Source organism: Haliotis cracherodii, unplaced genomic scaffold (assembly GCF_022045235.1).
Source record: "Haliotis cracherodii isolate W230 unplaced genomic scaffold, xgHalCrac1.p SCAF_3, whole genome shotgun sequence".
Taxonomy (NCBI): domain Eukaryota; kingdom Metazoa; phylum Mollusca; class Gastropoda; order Lepetellida; family Haliotidae; genus Haliotis; species Haliotis cracherodii.
In genome coordinates, this window is record NW_027266286.1 from 42088517 (window position 1) to 42104745 (window position 16229).

The 16229-nt window shown below is 38.8% G+C and overlaps 2 protein-coding genes across 2 annotated transcripts; both read right to left on the minus strand.

The window, feature by feature from the left end:
- Positions 1–2236: 2236 nt before the first annotated feature.
- LOC139475061 (beta-porphyranase A-like) lies at positions 2237–5407 on the minus strand. The gene is made up of 3 exons (XM_071258290.1): positions 5162–5407; positions 4256–4394; positions 2237–3725 (listed from the first exon to the last, which is right to left on the minus strand). Exons 1-3 carry the CDS (start codon positions 5399–5401, stop codon positions 2248–2250), a joined length of 1857 nt encoding a protein of 618 aa, XP_071114391.1. The 5' UTR covers positions 5402–5407; the 3' UTR covers positions 2237–2247.
- A 2194-nt stretch (positions 5408–7601) lies between these two features.
- Positions 7602–11625, minus strand: LOC139475059 (beta-porphyranase A-like). Its single transcript, XM_071258289.1, has 4 exons — positions 11551–11625; positions 10853–11095; positions 10376–10514; positions 7602–9096 (listed from the first exon to the last, which is right to left on the minus strand). Exons 2-4 carry the CDS (start codon positions 11090–11092, stop codon positions 7613–7615), a joined length of 1863 nt encoding a protein of 620 aa, XP_071114390.1. The 5' UTR covers positions 11093–11095; positions 11551–11625; the 3' UTR covers positions 7602–7612.
- Between the last annotated feature and the right edge of the window lie 4604 nt (positions 11626–16229).

A 16229-nucleotide genomic window follows, 5' to 3' on the forward strand; every position in this document is an offset into this window, starting at 1 on the left:
TATCACTGACCTTGATACATTTTCTAAGTTCTATAAACGTACAAACATGATATGGAATGACCGATTACGCTACAGAGGTGAGGTGGCAGGGCAGCCTAGATGTCAGTGAATGTACTAGTCATTGTGAATTGTAAAAACGTTAGGATATGACTTATTATTGAAAAAAATACTCCCAGAAAATAATTAATTAATTAACATTAATTATGCTGCAAACTATTGAAAAGAACAATCAAAAATACATTGTTGTAAGATGTTTAAAAGTTTTAAAAAAATCTGGTTTAGCAACCATAGCGGTAGATAATATCCAGTTTCCATACAAAATCCCCGGCTCCCCAATGGAATATCAGATATAAGTTCGCAATATACATAGTTCGCTGTAGAGAGTACGTTATGTACGTACATTTTATGTGATGATATATAGGAGATAAATCAGGGATTTTGTAACAGTTAGTTGTATCCGTCTTCTATTGTAGTGTGTAGCTGACAATTCAGAACATTCAAAATATATTCTAAAATGAAATTTCAATCTCTCTTTAAAATTATTCTGATGTGTCTATTCCCACTACAATGGAGATGCAATATTCAACATTTGCAGCACATGGACATATATATGTTTCAAATATTTCCAATATACTATTCCTGTCGTATTTATATCTACATGATGATTCTACTGACCATAATTACCGACAATAAACCGTCACTGACCATCTATACCATATAATGTTTTGTAAAACACATTTCCAATCCCTAAATTGATTTGAATAATTTCCATCCTTGTTGTTTGATTGAAGATAATCTGTAGTTAACCACGTTATCCTCGCAGATATTTGTACTGAACACTTGTTTCAAAATGCACAACTTTACATGCTGCATGGTGACAGTCAAGATCTTCCCATTTCGCATATCATCACACAGTCTCTGTACTTGCATGTTACTGAGCAACACTACGACATACACATGGAAACGCATAGGTTAAAATTACATGTAATATATATTTCATGTGTAAAATATAGGAAGTCATACACTTTAAATGCTACTTACAAACCGTCAATTAAACTACCTGGAAGGAAAGATGTCGCCTCACATCGGGTGGTCATCAAGTGCTCTGTGCTCAACTCTTCGGACTAATCATATCAATGATTACTCTCCACGCCTCGCAATTCAATCAACGATGATAAGGACGATTGCTCAAACCGTTAGATTAGAACTACAACTGTTTGCAAAGTCATCAGTACACCCGTTTCTAACCAGGCTGACTCACACAGCTGTGCGTGGACCGACCTTTCAAAATATATTTTTATATTATATTTTCTGTCTCTACGCCAGATTATTGTCACCAGTTCCTTTTGTCCTGGCCAGGTTTTTTCAATGTATGTTTTTTTGTGTGTTATCTTTTAACGTCACGACTTTCTCAGTGCAGTAATTCCTTCATGGAAGTACAAAAATATAAGATATTCATAACTATTCAAAACAGAGAAAGCATTTGTACAATGTTAACAAGAAATAAGACTATTTAGGCCAAACTTGCGAAACTGTGTTGTGTACATTATTCCTGCTCTGTGTAGTTTAAACACTCATACATGTCAATTCACCAGCTACTGCAAATGGATCCTATCAACTTATCTGAATTATAGGACGATATACGTAATGGCGTAGTCAATGTTATAATAAGTATTGGGCACTGGCAAGTTTGGCATGTGGTATACAAGTTTTGGTTGTTCTAAAAAAGTGATTAACGAGAACGAAAACGAGTGCGAATTTGGAAGATATTGTACATCTTCACACGTCACTGACGTGTATTTCAATCAAACTGTAAGGATTCCAAGTTAAAACAGGTCCCAAGTAACATGTTTTCTCATTTGATCAGACTTGGTTGACTGCATGTCATTGTAGTACGATTGCTCACAATATTAACCTTTGGTTTGTCTGTCGCAATCTTTATTTTTGTACATACCGTCGCCATATTTAGCTAGAATATTGCTTAGTGCGGCATTAAACAACAACAAACACGCAGAGAATGCCCTCTTGCTGTTTGTATAGACAATTCACTGGATGTTGTACCAGTTTTCACTGTGTTGATTAATATCAGTGGCGTTGTTTTTATTATACATCAGTATGTGCATTATAGATCACAATCATTATAAAAGAGATACGTGGAGACAAGAAGCACTTAAGCCAAGTTTATTGTAACAAATTTGTTTTATGGTGTCATTACAATTAAGGTATGTGTCGGAATGATTCATATCATCAGGACTTCACATCAAATGGGACAAGTTTGGCTGTGACAAGGGCAAGTGAAGAAACATATCCCGCCGTCATGTTGTTAGAGAAGTGGACTTGTACCTGGTTAGCCCCGGTGACAAATAGGGAGGTAGGGACATCAAACTCCCAAACTTCCCAATAGGTTGGACTGTCAAACTTGTCAGAATCATACAGCTTATAGAAAGAATTAAGGCGGTGGAGGTTGAAGGTAATATATGAAACACTGTTTGTTACATTGATCGGCCAACTGGTTGAAACTCTCAGTCTTGCACTGTGATATTGGCCATTTGGTAGAGATATAACTGTCTTGATATTGCCCTTGATTGGTATTAGTGAATCAGCTCCGTAATATGTGGTTTCGTTGAGAGTGACCGAAGGCAGTGTGTTTGATGGGGTCTTGAATGTGAAATGACATGTTGCCTCAGGGGGAAGTACAACCATTCCTTGGGTCATGTCGAAGGGTTCATTGAAGGTGATGACTGGGTCCCAATTGTCCTTGATGGTGATGCAGGTAGCTTCTCCAGTGGTTGGTTTGATCCAGCCGTCTTGAAAAACTAACTTAACATTCTTTGACTTCTGAGAATAGCTGTGTAAGAGAATGACGGTTTCATTATACAAGGAACTGGACATTGCTAATGGCGAAACCGTTCGTTCCTCTCCATCATACTGACTCGTGGTTCTGATGAAGGCGTAGTCTGATGTGAAATTGTACCAAAACTTGTAGACATCGACAATATGTGTAGCGTTTCCTTGAAGAGTGAAAAGTGACCAGTTGAGACTGTCATGTCCTGGGTATTTTTCATTAGCTAAGAGAAAGACAACTGTCCTGTCAATGTATTCTCTGAGACCAAGTTGAGTGAATCTGTGGGCATTGGAGTGGTATATTGTTGCAAAGTCCACAATGCCCGATGGAGCTGTTGAGCTAATTCCTGTCACTCCACCGCGACCATATTCACTGATAATAATGGGGGTAATTTTTCCTGTCTTCAGATAGGCATAGTTTTCAACAAGGTCGACAAATGCTACCAGTCGCGCTTCATTCATACCAGCAAATCGGTGAGATTTTCCTGAAACAATAAGTGAGTTGTACGAATGAAAGGAAAACACGTCTAAATATTCTAAAGTTGTGTCCATGAACTGTGCCACTTGGCTCCAAAACGAAAAGTCGTTTCTGTCCGCCGCTCCAGAATACCCTGTGAGTGTAGGGCCAGCCACGTTGATATTAAATCTGGCATGTAGTTTCTCCGCTACTAATTTATGGAAGATGGAGACAGTCGTGAAGTTCATTATCTTCCATTGAGCATCCGGTTCATTGATGGTCTCGAAGTATGGAGGAATCTGACCTTTGGTGAAATCATAGATTCCTTGCACCATCAACAACATGAATTCTGCAGCTGCATCTATGTTGTTGGGGAACTGACCTTCATGTTGAGACTGGTTCATCCAATTCGGCCAATTATGAGCTGAAACAAACAAATTTAAAAAATCGATTGTTTAGAGACCAACAGGGTATTGATGGAAATAAGGTTGACCATGGCAGAAACCAACTTTCATTCTATCTTGTCAGTGGACATAGGGAAAATCGAATTAGCGGAAAATAAACAGTTTATTGAATTTGAAATATGTTTGCACCTGTATATCGCATATGAAATCATATCAGTATATGGGCACCGCTATTTCACAAATGGGTACTTGCATGTACGGAGGGGCAAAAGCAGTTTCATCCTCATGCTGGCACAACACACATACATGTCCATATTTCAACTTATGACTCAACAAATTACGCCATCATCCTCTTTCATTACTTATTGCTGGGCAAAACTTTGCAGATGTCTTTGTAATTTGTAGGAATTTAGATTTTGTTGCTTCTGTCTTGCTTGGAATCCTTTGCATTTTATTCGTGGGGACGAATATGATTATAAATACCTCTATATCCTTAGTGTTTTAAATTATAATACATATTACTGACATTTCATTTTCTGGCAGCACTTACCTCTCATCATCATGACCATTTCATTCTTATAACCACTTTTGATGTTAGTGAGGTACCGGGAGAACACTTCCTTTTGCTTGGTAACGTTCTTCAAGTAGTTAGGGTCAGGGTAGCCGCTGTGGTTTGGATCCTCTGGCCACTGTATAAAAAATAAGTAGAATTTGCTTATCTATTATATACATTCAGGACTTTACTGAGAATAAATGCAAAGGAGTGGAATTGTTTGTTTGTTTGTTTGTGTGTGTGTGTGTGTGTGTGTGTGTGTGTGTGTGTGTGTGTGTGTGTGTGTGTGTGTGTGTGTGTGTGTGTGTGTGTGTGTGTGTGTGTGTGTAAAACCAATAAATTATTTCAAAAGGCAACCAGGTGTTACCTTTCCAAAACGTATCTCCATGCACCTTCTCCACATCAACCTTGATAGTATATATCATGTGAAGTGTATGATCAAGAGCAATCAAGCAAGTACAATGTACTAACAAAACCATTTGAACAGGGAATATGGCCTTATTGCATACAGTTTTGAATTCTAAACAATAGATAGACATAATAACGATGATCCTAGCGTCTCTTTCAGCTTGTCAACTACAGTCGAACACCACTGTCTCGAACTTGGATGTGTTGAATTCCCGTATGTGTCGAATTCGCAGTCCGGAACCACTGCACTCTCACTATATTCATCCCTATGTTAACCCGGATGAGTTGAACTGGATTTGTCGAATTCCCGGACTCAATTTAAAGTGCCTAGAGTTTAAAGAAGCTGAACCCTACCCTGTTTCCTAAAACATATATTATAATAATCCTATGCTAGGATAAAATCATATGCAAAACAGTACTGCATGGTTTCTAATGGTAGTTTTATATTGGTACTCTTTTCAGTATTACTACAACAAGTTTAAAAATAAATCTCACATCTTTGAAGAGAGAATCGTCATAATCTTCGTGTATCCAGCGCCCGCTGTCAGTCCGAATGCTCCGACAACTTGGAATGAGGGATTCGTATTCTAGACCATTGTGCTTGTTCCACCTGTCGGCTTCATAGCGAAGATTACCCCCCTTTGCTAGCCACTGAGGATAGATCGTCACAGTCGTGTCACTGTATACAATGTCTACTGAGAGGCCCAATGTGAAAAGGACCAGTGTCCATTTCATTGTCGTTGATTTCTGCTCAACGATATTAGTGTTCTCCTTGCAAGTGATAGTGTTTTATAGCTTGAAATATTTTATTGCTTATCATTGACCTTAATACATTTCCTTAGTTCTATAAACGTACATACATGATAAGGAATGACCGACTAAACAGCAGAGGTGAGGTGACAGGGCAGCCTAGATGTCAGTGAATGTACTAGTCATTGTGAATTGCGAATCGCAAGGATATGGCTTTTATTGAAAAAAACCTAACTTTCCTAGAAAATGCTTAAAACATTAATTATACTGCAAACTATTTAAAGGAACAATTGTCTGTCAGAAAAATACATTTTTGTAAGATGCTTTTTATAAACAAGTATCTGGTTTTGCAACTGTAGAAGAAAATAGTATCTCGTCTCCGTACAAAATCCCAGCTCCCTACCAGAATATCAAAAACATGATATTTTAATCTATCTACACAAAATGATTCTTAGCTTGGTATTCCCACTACAATATAGACACCATATTCCAAATTTGCAGCACATGGACATATATATGTTTCAAATATTTCAAATATACTCTTGGTACCGTAATATCTACATGTCGCTTCTACTTATCCTAAGTACTAGCAATAAACAGCCGCCTTCCATCCATACCATATACCCTTTTGAAAACCATATTACAAATCCCAAAATGGATTTCAATAATGTCCATCCTATTTTTGTTTGAACGTAGTTAACCACAATTTGACAGTACCTGTTTCTTGATAATTCCCCTCTCATATCTATCCTTCTGATCACTTGTGTTGCTTTCAAAATCATAACTTCACAATGCTGCATGGGGAAAGTCGAGACCTTCCCATTTCTCATATCGTCAGCCAGTCTCTCTGTCTACATATTTGCATATACTACAAATACTACGACATACATATGAATACGTATACCTTTACAATTAATATATATTTCGTGTGTAAAAGTGTGAATTGCAAACACTTTAAAATGTCATTTACAAAACGTCAGTTAAACGCTCTGAAAGGAAAGATGTCGCTCAACTCTTCGGACTAATCATGTCAATGATTACGCGCCAAGCTCGAAATTCAATCAATTAACAGATAAACGATCACTCGAATCGTTACATTAAATACTTCAACTGTTCGCCAATACAGCAATATACCCGTTTCTTACCAGGCTGTCCCACGCACAAGCTGTGAGTTGGCCAACTTTTCAAAAAATATTCTTATATTATATTTGCTGGCATTAAAACAGATCACAAGCTGTGTTTGTCCTGGCCAGGATTTTTCCATGTATGTTATATTTGAAGGTTATATTTCTGAGTGCAGTATTTCCTTCATGAAAGTACAAAAATAGAAGATTTTCATAACTATCCAAATCAGAGAAAGCATTTGTACAATGTTAACACCAAATAAGATTATTTAATCCAAATTTGCGAAATTGTTTTCTTTTCATTATTCCTGCACTGTGTAGTTTAAACACTCATACATAACAATTCACTAACAACAACATATGGATCCTTTCAGCTTATCTGAATTATAGGACGATATACTTATTAAAGCCATGGGATAGTCAATGTTATTATAAGTATTGGAGCGTATGACCACGCGCTGGCAAATTTGGCATGTGGTTGACAAGGTTTGGTTGTTCTAATAGGGCGATTAACGAGCAGGAATAAGTGCGAATTAGGAATTTATTGCATATATTCACACGTCGCTGGCGTGTATTTCGATCAAACTGTTAGGATTCCAGGTTTAAACAGGTCCCAAGTAAAATGTTTTATCATCTGAGGTGACAACATGGATCAGGTGGTCAGACTCGGTGACTTCTTGACTGCGTGTCATTCTTGTCCGATTGCTCACAATATTAATCATTGGTTTGTCTGTCGCAGTTTTTTTCGTACATGCCGCCATCAATTATAGCTAAAACATTGCTTAGTGCGGCGTTAAACATCAAACACACATAGAATGCAGAACAAAACTCCTACGTTTCTTTATACCCTTTTGTTGTTTGTACAGACAATTCACTGGATATTGTACCAGTTTTCACTGTGTTGATTAATATCAGTGGCTTTGTTTTTAATATACATCAGTATGTGCATTATAGATCACAATCATTATAAAATACATACGTGGAGACAAGAAGTACTTAAGCCAGGTTTATTGTAACAAATTGTTTTATGGTGTCATTACAATTAAGGAATGTGTCGGAATGATTCATATCATCAGGACTTCACATCAAATGGGACAAGTTTGGCTGTGACAAGGGCAAGTGAAGAAACATATCCCGCCGTCATGTTGTTAGAGAAGTGGACTTGTACCTGGTTAGCCCCGGTGACAAATAGGGAGGTAGGGACATCAAACTCCCAAACTTCCCAATAGGTTGGACTGTCAAACTTGTCAGAATCATACAGCTTATAGAAAGAGTTCAGGCGGTGGAGATTGAAGGTAATATATAAAACACTGTTTGTTACATTGATCGGCCAACTGGTTGAAACTCTCAGTCTTGCACTGTGATATTGGCCATTTGGTAGAGATATAACTGTCTTGATATTGCCCTTGATTGGTATTAGTGAATCAGCTCCGTAATATGTGGTTTCGTTGAGAGTGACCGAAGGCAGTGTGTTTGAAGGGGTCTTGAATGTGAAATGACATGTTGCCTCAGGGGGAAGTACAACCATTCCTTGGGTCTTGCTCATGTCGAAGGGTTCATTGAAGGTGATGACTGGGTACCAGTCGTCCTTGATGGTGATGCAGGTAGCTTCTCCAGTGGTTGGTTTGATCCAGTCGTCTTGAAAAACTAACTTAACATTCTGTGACTTCTGAGAATAGCTGTGTAAGAGAATGACGGTTTCATTATACAAGGAACTGGACATTGCTAATGGCGAAACCGTTCGTTCCTCTCCATCATACTGACTCGTGGTTCTGATGAAGGCGTACTGTGACGTAAAATTATACCAAAACTTGTAGACAACGGCGATATGTGTGGCGTTTCCTTGAAGAGTGAAAAGTGACCAGTTGAGACTGTCATGTCCTGGGTATTTTTCATTAGCTAAGAGAAAGACAACTGTCCTGTCAATGTATTCTCTGAGACCAAGTTGAGTGAATCTGTGGGCATTGGAGTGGTATATTGTTGCAAAGTCCACAATGCCCGATGGAGCTGTTGAGCTAATTCCTGTCACTCCACCGCGACCATATTCACTGATAATAATGGGGGTAATTTTTCCTGTCTTCAGATAGGCATAGTTTTCAACAAGGTCGACAAATGCTACCAGTCGCGCTTCATTCATACCAGCAAATCGGTGAGATTTTCCTGAAACAATAAGTGAGTTGTACGAATGAAAGGAAAACACGTCTAAATATTCTAAAGTTGTGTCCATGAACTGTGCCACTTGGCTCCAAAACGAAAAGTCGTTTCTGTCCGCCGCTCCAGAATACCCTGTGAGTGTAGGGCCAGCCACGTTGATATTAAATCTGGCATGTAGTTTCTCCGCTACTAATTTATGGAAGATGGAGACAGTCGTGAAGTTCATTATCTTCCATTGAGCATCCGGTTCATTGATGGTCTCGAAGTATGGAGGAATCTGACCTTTGGTGAAATCATAGATTCCTTGCACCATCAACATCACGAATTCAGCAGCGGCATCTATGTTGTTGGGGAATTGACCTTCATGTTGAGACCGGTTCATCCAATTCGGCCAATTATGAGCTGAAACAAACAACTCGCATGGGTAAACAAATGAGGAATGACAGCAACAAAATGTTGTAATAGCTATGAGAATATGCAGTGAGATTTGAATTGAAATGTTTATGTAAAGACAGGCGGCTTATCATTTGAAATATCATGATCAAGCTCATGGTCACGTCAAAATTCTTCTTACTCATATTTGTAAGTTATTATGAGAATTAGGTGAGGTGAAATGGGGCTTAACGTCGCTTTCAAGATTATTGTACGTGCATGCACGTGTGTTTAAATGTGTGTGTGGCTGCCGATTTTATATGATAGGCCACTGAGATAACATGCCGCAGTTTAACATGTATAATAATACTGAGACACAGTATACTGGACCGACCAGTCCTAGTGTTAGCCCTTAATGCCGTACAAAAGAACCTGTAACAACAAGTACCATATTTGTACGTCTATTGGCATGATGTGGCCGGGGAACGAAGCCCTGACCTTCCGCTCTCTGGGCAGACGCTTTACCATGGAGGCGGTCTTCGAGCATTAGAAGTGAAAACACTTTTGGTTTTACTATCCTAAAGACTTCTCAAAGATAAAATACAATTACCAAATAAAAGAGTACAAAAGCAATAATTCTTCACGTCATATATGCTGTATCCACGTTGATATTGTTTATGATGTGTATTCACCTAATGTAGTAATTGTAAATTATATCGTATTTGAATGTCTCATGTGTATTTAGAATATTCACAACCATATCAACGATTTAAGACACGACATTTGTTTCTGTCCTACATTCAGATTTCATTATGCATTTCTGACAACCAAAACATCTAACATAAAGCCTCCGTCTTTCCGATAAATCATGAAAAATTGAATGTGTGGACACTTATTCTGGTGGCATATGGACATTTTTAATATGGACAAGTTACAAACGTATACAGAAGCCGAACCCTCTTGTCTGGTATTAGACTATGTCGATACCCCGACCGTTTCACTCTTACTGTATGTTCCACTATTTTAACCCGGATGCCGCCAATTCCCTTTTGTCTCGAGCTCAATTGATTTGAAACACAGAAATTTGAACTTGTATGAAGTACAATGGCCAAAACATGATATGGCGTGAAATATCGAAGAAGGAAACCGTTGACTGGTCTGAGTACAAATGTAGATATGACAAATGCTTCTGTTAGTTTGTGTAGACAAATGGGTGAATGTGAATACTAGTATATTAAAGAATAAAGTGTTGTCTTATTTATCAATTACCATTCTGTAAGAGAATGTATGCAATTGTGAACATTCATACCTGACAACATCATGACCATGTCATTTTCATAGCCACTGTTAATGTTTGCAAGGTATACCGAGAACAGTTCCTGCTGTTTGGTAACGTTCTTCAAGTAGTTGGGGTCAGGGTAGCCGCTACGGTTTGGGTCCTGTGGCCACTGCAAGTGATATGGTAAGAATAAAAGAAACAACCAATTTCGCCTTTTCCATGAAATAACCCAATTGAAAAATGTTGAACTGGAATTTCTGTACTCATATCTATTAATATAATATATTTGATTTGTATTGTCCCTGCACAATCCTTGTGAAAATTAATTTAAAAGCTGTTTTAAATAATAGGGTGAGTTTCTTTTGAAGAACGAAAACATCGACGAAATGAAATCAGTGGATATTAATATGACGCAGTTTAAGGTTGTCTGTCATGCAGTTACAACAATAAGCGCTATGTAAAACATAAGTTCTCTTCCTCGTATTTGTATTTGTATCCCAGTCTCACATCTTGGAAGAGACGATCATTTAGATCTCTGTTTATCCAGCGCCCACTGTCAGTCCGAATGCTTCGACAACTTGGAATAAGGGACTCTTTATCCAGGCCATTGTGCTTGTTCCACCTGTCACTCTCATAGCGCACACTACGTCCCTGTGCCAGCCACTGAGGGTAGACCGTCACCGTCGTGTCACAGTATACACCCCCTATTGTCACGCAAAAGGTGAGAAAGACCAGTGTCCATTTCATTTTCTGTAAAATGAATGAATTAATGAATAGGTTATAGGGGTACCGCTTATCTCAGATATTCATCCAGTTGCACATACGTACGAGCAGCTTCATACACAAAACAAGTATATGAAAGTATTGTAGTTTGGGGTCTTTCTAGACATGCCAACCACTCAATTACATTTCACTCATTTTGTCATAGCAGTTAAACCATTAAAGCTGTATGTTCCGGGATAGGATTGACCCCCAGCATTGTACACATGTATGCTTATCGTTCGAGGTGACTTCATGGATCCGGAGAGGCTCGGTGATTTGGTTGATGGCGTGGGTCGCTGCTTTGGTCAAAACTCGATTATTGAAAGCCTGTCGACATATACCTGGGATATTACAAACAAACAAACAAACACTTTTCTTTGACATTAATCCTTGACAATCTGACATGCATCTTTCACACACGAGGCAACACTGTTTATACTCACATAAAGGATTACTCAGATTCACTTAGGCATCAGATATAATACACCTACTTCTTTCAAGGCTTGGCCCACACTCTCATCAACAGCTGTTTACCGTCATTTTATCATAATTTCTTATCTTTATGTTGTTCGACATTTAATATATCAGAATATTATCAAGGTCGTTATGATCACGTGATTCATGACCAGTATATCGTCGAGGTCAGTTTGTAGCAGTAACCATGACCTATCTCTTAACCTTCAAACTTCCCTTCTGTACTGTTTCCGAAGAGTGTGTTCAATGTTACAGACAAACCCAATAAGTATTATAAAAATTTCACTTCATTTCTTTCCAATATATTAAAATTCCTCTTCTGTCCTTAGTCCTGAATTTCACAGAGAAGAACATAACGTGTACACATCTGTAAAATATATGCATTGATGTTTTTGCCATACATTTCTTCACTTCCACACAGAAACCAGAACATTAACTTTCTTTGACTTCCAGGGGAGTGCGAGTATAATGTACATATGGTTGTGGAGACATGCTCGTGCCATGTGTTGTGTGTTCATCAGTGTCTAAAATGTTCTGTAAACCTGGGGAATGGTCTGTTCATTTAGCCGGCACGATGGGATTTTCACAAAACAAATAAAAACAAAAAATGAATTTGTATATCAGGAAGAGCTTCGGTTGAGTTTAACTAACTATACCACTTTTTATTCGCAGACAAAATTCATTTGTAGATTATCAAGGAATCGTAAAAAAATTAACTCAATCATTGGGTAAGCATTTAGAAGATAAACATGATCTGTTTTCAGATTTACCGGAGCCGATGAGTATTAGTGCCTGGAATTTATTTAGAACCGATGGCGGATTGAGAACAAAATACTTCAATAAATGTATCCATACCCTGTGAAATTTGAAATATTTCAGGAAAGAAATCCTTGTGGTGGCCCAGTCATCTAATGCGCCGCGATTCGCCGTGCAGAGTTGCGTCCCTTGGGCACGCCAGAAACCTTTGATTGTGGGTTCGAATCCCGGTTCGACCCGATTATGTTTCCAGGTTTGTTAGCACCATACCCGTGCTCGTGGGTTTTACCGAAGTAGTAAACGTCTGAGACCTGCATCACTTCGGGCTTTCCTCCCACATTAAACTGACACGCCGTGATATAACTCGAATGATGTTAAAAGCGGCGTTAAACCCAACTCACTCACTCACCATACAAATTCAATTTGGCAAGAAAGGATTGAAGTGATTTACAATCTGAGGGTCATAATGATTTGTCTAACATAAATGTGATCCATGTCAAATGAAAACATGAGTCAAGATAACAGTAACCAAAACTTTTGGATGTTAGTTGTCATTTCATTTGATAAAATACCTAAACACAAATTGTTGTGATATATATATATATATATATATATATATATATATATATATATATATATATATATATATATATATATATACTCTTCTAAAAAAGAAACTTGACATAGATGTAAAACCACTTTTTGCCAAATATCTAAAATAATTACATTAAATGAGAACCAAATAAGTCGAACAGAAAGATGATGTGTCTATAATTCGCGAAAACACATGCAAAGCACATAAACGTAGCGTTTGGGGGTCAATTTTACAGCTTCATCCAAACGCAACCGCCTGTAAAAAACGTGCAGCACAGGATCCTGCATTTAGGCATGCAAGCCCCACTGCTGAATGGGTATAAAAATCCACATCAACGGCTAATCATACAGTCCTTATAACGGCAGTAGAGGCGGTCACAGAATGCCAAGACTGAATGCAGCTCAACGGAACAACGCCATTGGGAGATTACAAGCTGGAGCAACTCAGCAAGAAGTGGCCAGGCACTTTGGCGTATCAAGACAGACAATCTCCGCACTGTGGACCCGATACAATAACACCAACAGAGTTGACGACAGACCAAGGTCAGGAAGATCAAGGGTGACAACCCAAGCACAAGATCGATACATCCGATTGCGACACCTCCGAGACCGCACTACCACAGCCACGTCTACAACCACACAGATCCCTGGGATACGCAGAATATCAGAACAAACGGTACGCAACAGACTGAGGGAGGCTGGACCTTTTTGCACGAAGACCTGTTCGACGTCATGTATTGACCCCACGTCATCTGGCAGCCCGTCTGCTTTGGTGCCAACAGAGGGTTAGATGGGCACGTGCAAGGTGGAGAAATGTACTGTTCTGGGCTCATTGCTGACAATGACATTCTGTGGATGTGCTGCTGGAGGTGAGCATTCACGATTTGTGCAGGGCGAGCCACACACCTTGCAAACGGGACAACAAAGCATGTCAGTATGCTGTGCCGATAGTTCTGTCCAGTGACCCTTCCTAGGACAATATGGAGTTGGGTTCGTGATGCCAAACCAAAATGTAACCGATCCACCGCCAGGAATAATGTTTAACACAGATTAATCAATCTTCCCTGGAAATGTGAAAATAAGGAATGACACCCAACGCACGTGTGAGACATACAAACTATAGGATGTGTTTTGGTGTTAAGTTAAGTTAAGTTTTCCAGACATAAACGTTCTTGCACAGGGCACAGGATGACTGTCGTCAACAGTTATCTTTGATCTTATACTTGGCATTAACGTGTAAAGTTCATGATACTTTACCTTTCTTAAGAGTGCATATTGGTGGACGATTTCAGGCTGTATATATAGAAACCCACATGTATAGAAAATAGCTGTTCTGGTAGACATGCCAACCACTACTCTGTTATTCTATGATACCAAGTGCTTGTCTTTCAGTCACTTTGCCCGCAGACCCTCGTATCATTGATATACATGTACGTCCTTGACAACCACCGTCATACAGCTGGAATACTGCTGAGCGCGGCGTTAAACAACAAACGTCCTTGGCAATCTGACATATATAGAGAAGGTAATAACATGCGTGTTTCGCGTAAAAAGATTACCCGAATTCACCTTGGTCTCAATGCACTTACTTTGTACAAGGCTGGGCTCACTATCTGTGTCGCCAAAATATGTCTTTTCATAATTATTCCTTATCGTTATGGTGACATCAGCGGTTTCCCAATGGTGTCATGATCACATGACTCCAAGCCTGTCTATTTTCTAGGTCACGAATTGGCCGTTAGGCTTACCTTACCTCTCAACCTTAAAACTATTTGTCTGTACTGAAGTTACAGTTTAAAGAGAAGGAGGGTGAACTATTTTTTTCTTTTATCAAATGATTATACGTTTGTAATTATAAATAATATTCATTGGAAAAACAGATAAGGACGCACGCAGTCACATGTACCACCTCCTTGCTTAGAGATAGTACTCAACGTACACAAAATACTGCAGATTCAAAATCGAAACAGTTGGAATCAATTTGAAAACATTTTAGAAAGTCAGCGGATGTCAATCTGACGCCAAACCCTCCATGTTAGAACTGTAGTCGAACTCCTTGTTTCTAGCAGGTGCGCTTATAGTGCTTCATGTGCAACATTATACCACTTTGTCGGGAAGACACACCCATGCTCTTCCATGACAACAATAAGAAATGTTTGTTTGTTTGTTTGTTTTTTGTTTAATGCCGCACTCAGCAATTTTCCAGCTACATGTATATGACGGCGGTCTGAAAATAATGGAGTCTGGACCAGACAATTCAGTGATTGACATCGTGAGCATCGATCCACGCATTTGGGATACGATGACATGCATCAACCAAGTCAGCGAGCCTGACCGCTCGATCCCTTTAGTCGCCTCTTACAACAAACATAAAAAACGTTGTGAGTGAGTGAGACTATGATCATGCTTTTGAATTCAATACCAAGGGCAGAAAAGGCGTCAACATGACTACCAAAATCTTGTGCACTTCCGTTTTCTTAATCTTTAGTTTGCGCCAAAATTATATTTTACTCCTGTCGGATTTTATTTGATGAAAAGAAAATGCGGTTTCATACCCTTTAATCAACTGATTCGTCCAGTGGATACACGTGATAATGATAACGTTTAAAGTATGTTAAGACCATCAGTGAAACAAAACATGTAATACTAGAATCGAAATAACATATGTCTATTCATCATATGTTGTGTATTATATGACTAGGAGGCACGAATTGTTATAAAGCTAGATTTTCGTAATTGGCGAAAATCAACTTCACTCATATCGTGAATGTCCGATCAGTGACTTACAGCAAATAGCGGCGGTATGGGGGACAGAAGGAAAAGAATCAAGTCCCCATAATCACTCCGCAAGAAGCACAACGAAAATATTAAGCCTGCCGTTCCTAATATTTTCAAATTGCTTCAGTGTGTGTGTGAGTAATTTGTTGCTGAGAGTTTTACCTCACATACACACTGGCCAAACGTATATGTACCTTTGGTTAAGTTACATGTGTACACATGTGAAATAAATACACGTTCTCGAAAGATCTTTCGTTTTTGTATCAATCATATTGATGTCAATCGGGGATATTATGCTTCATACTTATGATATTTAATTTCATGAAACTTTTCCCTCTGTCTCGACGCTGGAGAAGTAAACACGGTCCCGCTTATACATGTGTATGTGGCTGCTAACAAATAGGTAGGAACAATAAACATCCAAACTGTCAATGCGTTACGTCACCAAACATGCGGGAGTCGCACAGCTAAAAGCTGGCATCCAGAGGTTGGGAGTTAAAGGTGACAGATGTTTGTCAGA

What these genes read in the sequence shown, in the direction of transcription:
- LOC139475061 (XM_071258290.1), bottom strand. Translation starts at nt 5,401, where the DNA reads ATGAAATGGACACTGGTCCTTTTCACATTGGGCCTCTCAGTAGACATT. An exon ending in ACGATTCTCTCTTCAAAGAT is followed by an intron (nt 4,395 to 5,161) that starts GTGAGATTTATT and finishes TTTTTTATACAG; the next exon opens with TGGCCAGAGGATCCAAACCA. An exon ending in AATGGTCATGATGATGAGAG is followed by an intron (nt 3,726 to 4,255) that starts GTAAGTGCTGCC and finishes TGTTTGTTTCAG; the next exon opens with CTCATAATTGGCCGAATTGG.
- LOC139475059 (XM_071258289.1), bottom strand. Translation starts at nt 11,092, where the DNA reads ATGAAATGGACACTGGTCTTTCTCACCTTTTGCGTGACAATAGGGGGT. An exon ending in ATGATCGTCTCTTCCAAGAT is followed by an intron (nt 10,515 to 10,852) that starts GTGAGACTGGGA and finishes TATCACTTGCAG; the next exon opens with TGGCCACAGGACCCAAACCG. An exon ending in CATGGTCATGATGTTGTCAG is followed by an intron (nt 9,097 to 10,375) that starts GTATGAATGTTC and finishes TGTTTGTTTCAG; the next exon opens with CTCATAATTGGCCGAATTGG.